Source organism: Gekko japonicus, unplaced genomic scaffold (genome assembly GCF_001447785.1).
Source record: "Gekko japonicus isolate JY-2015 unplaced genomic scaffold, Gekko_japonicus_V1.1 scaffold335, whole genome shotgun sequence".
In the NCBI taxonomy this organism is placed as follows: Eukaryota; Metazoa; Chordata; class Lepidosauria; order Squamata; family Gekkonidae; genus Gekko; species Gekko japonicus.
The window spans coordinates 380,746-387,977 of record NW_015165840.1 but is presented as its reverse complement, the minus strand read 5'-3'; the positions used below and the strand labels follow the sequence as shown (position 1 = coordinate 387,977).

The 7,232-nt window shown below is 39.3% G+C and overlaps 1 protein-coding gene across 1 annotated transcript in view; it reads left to right on the top strand.

The window, feature by feature from the left end:
- The first annotated feature begins 2,990 nt into the window (after positions 1-2,990).
- The window catches only part of LOC107110239, a 46,627-nt gene continuing 42,385 nt past the window's right edge, over positions 2,991-7,232 (top strand). Inside the window, exon 1 of the mRNA XM_015410989.1 lies at positions 2,991-3,083. Within this exon, the coding sequence (XP_015266475.1) occupies positions 2,991-3,083 (93 nt within the window). The remainder of the gene's footprint in view (positions 3,084-7,232) is intronic.

Below are 7,232 nucleotides of genomic sequence, written 5' to 3'. Positions count from 1 at the left end.
TGATGGCATGAATTTATTAGCTGCTTGCTGTAGCTATACAGAATCTGCCTTTATCTCCATTCTGAGTAGAGGAATTGGATTTCTCCCCCATTCAGCCTGAAGAGTGCCAAAAACCTGTGAAACCGATTTGACCAGAGCCCACAAGTCAAAAGTGCCTTTCTATTGTGAGAAATGTTGCAGATTGCCTCTCCCAGTATGTCCTCCGAAGAACCTTCTGGTGCAATGCTCCCTCTAAGCTGTGGAGTCTTGTGAGCAAAAATTCTACTTTGTGAGCCACTGGCATTGCAAGCAAGTGATTTGGCTACTGCGTAAATTAGTTTGCTCTGGAGCCATCCCTCCTGAGCTAAGAAAAAAATGTGTGAGCTGGAGGCTAAAAAACTGTAAGCCAGCTCATACTAACTCAGCTTAGAGGGAACACTGTTCTGGTGGTCCCTGGCCCAAAATCTGGCTGGCCTGGGCCAGGGCCTTGTCTGATCTATTAAAGTTACGCAGGGCATGTAAGGCAGAGATGTTCTTCCAGGCCTTCGGTTGAGGACAGCAACAGTTCTTTATATCTGCCTGGCACACACACACACACACACACCCCAATGACTGAATGCTAGCACTGCCATCTTGTTTTTAAGATGCTGAAATGTTCTGAATATTTTATGGTTTTAACTTATTTTACATTGTATTGAACCAAATTGTTGTGAACCACCCTGAGCCCCTAACCCCCCCCCAGACTTACAACTGAACTCAAGGCAGCAGAGATCTGTGACTCCCTGGAGAAAATGATTGTTTTAAAAGGTGGACTCTGTGGCATTATACCCGGCTGAGACCTCTCCCTTCCCCAATCCCACCTCAAAACCTCTAGGGACTCCCCAGGCCAGGCCCCAAGGCTCCCTCCCTCCCTGAAAGGCCAATGGAGGCCTGGAAAAGGGCCCTTCCCCCACACCCTTTGACTCACAGAGCAGTTAGAAGCCTCTTCCCCCCCCTGAACGTTCTAACCTCTCTCTCACCTTTGGTGTCTGAAGCAGAGCCCAAAGGGTTTTAGGGGGAATTCAGTCATCCCTGGAGCGATTTTCTCACTTTTTCGATTTTTGTGCACATAATGGAAGCATGCTGGGTATGTAGGAGAAGCTTCTGAGGCCCACGGAGCTTTCTTTCCCTCAGTCTAAGTATCCGCACGGCGCCCTCTGTTGGCTATTAGAATATATGATAGAAATACCATGATTCCAAAAGGCACATGAATTTGAATCCATTTTTAAAAGTAAACCTTTACCTAATGTAGTAGACAAAACTTGATTTTCCACACGCACAATCAAAAATTTAATATGACTTTTTGTGGGTTATTAAATTAAATCTTGTGGGTTATTAAATTACTTGTATGTTTTTGGACTTTCTGCTGCATATTGCTACTGTCATACTTTTTTTACTTCCTGGAAAAAAACTAGGTGAGTACAATAGATTCTCCAAATTTTCCAAGTCTAGCCTTCAACTTTTTTTTTTGTGGACCACAGTTAGTTCTGTAATGTAAATGTTGGCAACTTCTTGGTATATTACCTCATTTTTACACTTTATTTCACTAACTGTTGAGGGCGTTGGTATCTTGCTAATCCCACAGTTTGAGATTTCGAAGACAATGTGACTATATACAAAACATACTTTTTGTCTGTATCCTGAAATAAGTCTCAACAAACTCTTTGTATAGTGTGAAGAATGTACCTACCACATTGCTTAATTTGTATTCTTGCAAATCAGTCCAATAAAAATGATTTATTACTCATTTCTGTGTCTCTTTTCACAAGTGAATTGTACCAATTTCTTGTTTATTTGTTACTTTTTTGCAAGTTGATGCTGAATATGAAGGCTTAAACTCACCTACTAGAAAGGGATTTGTATCAAAATGGCATCCTGTACCCAAATGACCAAAACATGGAATGCCCAGTGGCTAATACTCTATACTTGGCCAAGACGCTTGAGTGTGTGGTGGCAACACAACTTCAGATTATCTGGACCTATTTCAGTCTGGATTCAGGCTTGATTTTGGAATGGAAACAGCCTTAGTTGCCCTGACTGCTGTCCTTCGCCAGGAGAGTGATGGGAAATGCATCCCTGTTGATTCTCCTGGACTTCTTGGTGGCTTTCAGTGCCATTTACCATGGTATCCTTCCAGAGAGGCTGGATGGGAGTATGGGGCACCTTTTTATGGTGGTTCAGCTCTTATTTGACCAACTGATTCCAGAAGGTGGTGTTGGGGGACTGTTGCTTGGCCCTTTGGCATTGATGCTTTGGGATCCAGCAGGTTCCCATCTTATCCCCCATGCTATTTATAACCTACATGAAATAGCTGGGAGAGGTCATCTAGGGATTTGGGGTGGGATGCCACCACTGTGGATGCAACCCAGCTCTCTTTCTGCTAAGCCAGGTAGGTCTGTGGAAGTCCTGAACAGGTTCCTGGAGTAGGTAATGCGATGGAAGAGGGCTGATGGACTGAAGCTCAGTACAGACAAGACTGAGGTGCTGTTGGTCAGCTTGGTGATTACAGAGCCAGTTTTTCCTGGAGTGGGTAGCATTCTCACTGAAAGAGCATATTTGTAGCTTGGAGGTGCTACTGGATCCTGGCCTGTAGTTGGAGGCTCAGGTCTCTTCTGTGGCATACAGTGCCTTATTATTATTATTCAATTTATACCCCACCATATTCCTACAAATGGGCTCAGTTTATTAGTTCCAGCTGGTTTGCCAGCTACAACCATTCCTCCAAAAGCATGATCTGGCGACAGTACTCTATGCTCTGATCACATCCAAGTTACATTATTGTAATGCACTCTACGTGGGGCTACTTTTGACAGTGGTTCAGAAAATTCAGTTGGTCCCAAATGTAGAGATCACTCTGTCAAGAGTTGGTTACAGGGATCATATCACCCCTGTGCTAAAAGGTCTGCACTGGTTACCCATCTGGTTCTGGGCTCAATTCAAAGTGTCTTTAAGGCCCTAACTGGATTGGTGCCATGGTGCCTGAAGGACCATCTACTCCCATACTCTCCAGTACATCAGTTAGATCTGCCTTTCAAGCCTCGATTTTTGTGCCTCCACCTTCAGAGGTGAGGCAGGACCAGAAATAGGGTATTTTCTGTGGTGGCACTTTTCCTTTGAAATGCCCTCTCTCTTGAGACTGCTTGGCACCTACTTTCTTTAAGTCAAGTCGCCAGGCTAAAACACATCTACTAACCAAGGCTCTTAATTCAGGGTTTTATCTTAGATTTTGACTGCTCTGCTATTATGGACTTTTTAAAAATTATGTGGTTTTTAATTGTAAATTGTCTAGACCTGGACTTTGGAAAGACAGCAGAAAAATATTCTAAATAGGCAAATAAAGGAAGTGTGTGCCATTTTACATAATTTGGACATAGTGTACATTGAGGTGTGACTTCTGTCTTCAAAAATGTTTGTTTCACCAAATTATTCCATTAAATTTTATATCTGTGTGTTCACTGAATTATTGGTCTCAACGTTCAGTTCCCTGTAGCTTACAATAACGTCTTCTGAGAGTATTCTTCACAAATTTCATGATTTCCATTTGATTAATAACCATTGCTTGCATAGGGTACACATTTGAAGTCATTTCTGAAAGACTAGCAGTAACTATAATAGAAACTTTGTTTATGGAATGACCTGAAAAAAGATTTGATCTTCCTTTAATAATTCTGCTAGATAGAGACCAACAAGATTTTTGGGATATAAGCTTTCAAGAGTCAAAGCCTCCTTAGTTTATACCCTGAAAATCTTGTTGGTCTGTAAGATGCTGCTGGTCTTTGATCTAGCTGTTCTGCTGCAGACCAACACAGCTCCCCTATGAGACTTTGGTAATTCTATAACTTTTAACTTTATTGACTTTCAAATATCAGTGTTGTGTTTTTCCCAAATATTGAAATTGCTTAGTTATTAATGTTATTAATGTTGAAATTCACATCTCAGTATCAAAGGCAAAAGTTGCTACTGCTGGATAGCATTATATTTGTTTCTTCTTTCTGATTCTACAATAAAGATTGGTTTAATGTAATGTTTTTGTCTTCTGTTCTTTTTTAATTACCCCCATCTGTTTCCAAGTAACTTGAGTTCTGTATAGTGAGGGCTACAAGCAAGCATCTCTCAGGTCACGGAAACTTTCTGCTAAAGAAAATGGCAGCGGGAAATGTGACATATTTTATATGTCAGGTGTTTGTAAGGATGTCAAGATGTTGAATTATGTGGCCTGTATAGAAGCCTGTGCATGATGCTGTTGTGGAAAAACATACCTGACTTGTAATACAATAAAATATCCTTATCCTTGTTTCTTTTTAGAAAATAGAATAAAATTGCTCAGTGTTTCCCTGAGTTATATAGTGAACCCCATCAATGCAACAAGCAATCAACATGACATGGCCAAAGTATATATAAGAACGTATTGGCATAAAGGTTTCTGTATTCTTGTAGTTATTTACCAACGATCCCTCATTTCCTGCTTTGATGGTTCCTGCCAGTGATAAACACTATTATATAAACATACAAAGATGCTGAGATGCAAAATTTTCAGACATTTTTAAGTCGTAGTAGAAACAGTGGGGGAGGGAGTTTGAAGAAAAAATTGGGGAAAGTTAAAAAGTAAGCAATGCTTCCTTCCCTGTCAAACCTAAACTACTACTACTACTACTGATTTAACTACATAAAATGCATCATATATAACTTAGCATATACAGTTGTGCTGTTTAGCATATTTATGGAGCTTAAAAGTATAAATGACTTTTTCTATGAGAAAAACCACAATCATATCCTGTACTTGAGGAAAAGTTGCAACTTGATGTAACCCTATGCTACCATAGCATACATATCTTCATTTCTGCCACATGAGAGGCAGGAGGAAAAATATAAAAGTTGAAAAAAGAAAACAAATCTGTAATAAAAGAATGTATTATTTCGGTAAAAATAACTCAGGTGGTTTCCATCGGGGCAAAGGTTTGCGCAGTTTCCCTGTTGCTGGTTTGCTGCTGATAACAGCGCAACAGGAGTGAGGCTTCCACATGGCGGGTTTCCCTGCTCTGGACCTTAGTAACAGCCATCCTCCAGGCCACTTGTGCTTTGTTAGAGGTTTTTTTTAATTGGCAACTGAATGTCATCATATTGATGAGCTGTTTAACAGTATATGGTTCTCTGAATTCTCAACTTTTTTCAAAAAGTATCCACTTCTGCAGCGGGGATATGCTTTCCCCCATACATCACCACAACGGAAGGAGCTAGAGGCTTTTAAAAAAAATTAAAGCGGAGAGTTCAGATAATGTGTTAACAGGGTGGATTTGATTTAAATCACTATTTAAATCCCTAGTCAGTAAGACTATTTAAATCATGGTTTTCTACATAAAGGCTCATTCTTGCTGACCTTAATATTTACAACCCAGATGAAGGTTTCATTCTAGTATAATAACTTTTCAGGTTGGTTTTAGTTATATGAGAAAATCAGTGATTGGTTATTTACACTTGAAATAGATAACTATGAAATCACTGCAAGGTAAAGTATCTCTGGTTTAATAGGTTAATTATTCATATTTGGACAGCTTTTCTGCTGTATTTTACTAGAAGGAGAAAAAAATCATTAACAATAACCATTTACATTGTTTTATTTAACTAAAACAACATTATATAGCATATATATTCTTGTATTTACTTAAACAGCCATGAGGATACATTCACAAAGATCTCAAGATTTCTGGAGTATTCTGTTCAAAAAGTTTCACTTTCATTTGTACTGCTTGCTCATTCTTCCTCACATTTAGCTCTTAACAAATCATCCAGATAGATTCCATCTCAACCAATCTTATATTCATTGAACTTCTTAAAACTTAGCACTTAAGAGATAAGGAGTTGCTTCTGTGTGCAGATATTTGCGGAGGACCAATTGAATTGAGGTCTCAACTCAATATGTTTATTTTATATTTTTTTGCTGTGAAGAAGAGATATGTTATCTCTGCAGACACAAATTCACAATTTTGAGAACTGCAGAACCAAACATCTGTGATAATATCTTCTAGGTAGAAAAATTACCCAAAATAATCTTACAGAAACCTCTGGGAGAGCATGACATTGTGAATGGATTAATTCATTTACTGAAAAAATTAAAGATTGCATGAATATACAGGCTCATGCTACATAATTAAAAACTAATCCATATTTGATAATGGTAACCTTTGTACTATAATACATCTTAAATAGAAAACTATTTTCCTCAAAAAGCATTCTATTTAAAAATCTGATTTAAATTAAAAAAACCTATTTAAATTTTTTAAAATCTGATTTGTAGTTTTTTAAAAAAAAAAATCATTGATTTTATCCACCTGTTACAACCGTATATCAATACAATATCAAGAACAAATTTTCAGTGGCACTTTTAAGACCAACAAAGTTTTATTCAAGGTATTAGCTTTTGTGCATGTACACTTCTTCAGAACAAAAACAAAAGCTTGTACCATGAATAAAACTCTGTTGGTCTTATACTATTGGACTCAAACTTTGTTCTGTCACTTCAGACCAACATGGCTCCCCACCTGATTCTAATAAAATATTCAGTTATTTATATTTGAAAGCCCTCTGGTGGTTAAGAGAAGAAATGAGTTCTGCTGGGAAACTGACTGTCATGTGGGTGGGAAAATCCATACTTTTCCATCCACATGGCCGTCATCCAAAGTTTACTGTAATCTTTCCCAAAACGTCTCAGTAAAGCAGATCTGAGAAAGATTGTGGAAAAGCTGCAGAAACCCCAGGAAGTGCATTAATGCACCTTGTTTCTTAACAGCATTGAACCCAGGGCAGATAACCCATGTGGGAATGGCCTCAGTCTCATTGGGTAGCACTGGCAACCAATGTTCCCTCTAAGCTGCAGAGTCTTGTGAGCCAAAAGACCTACTAGGAGTAAAGTTGTGAACAAGCCAGTGTTTTTTAAAAGACAGAGAAAGAAAAAGAAAGAGGAGAGGTGGTAAGAAAGCAAATAGATGGGGAGAGAGGAGTGGAAGAAAGGAAGGGGAGAAATGGAAAGAAAGGAAATAGATGGGGAGAGAGGAATGAAAGAAAAAAGAAAGAGGGGCCCCTTGCAGCCCCCCATAGCGCTGGCAGGGGGTGCCCTCAGAGGAGCCCTGGGCCACGTCCCCAAAAAAAGGCAGTCAAGGGGGGAGGCGGATACATGGCCTGACCCAATGAAGCTCCTTCCGTGCCATAGAGGGGAA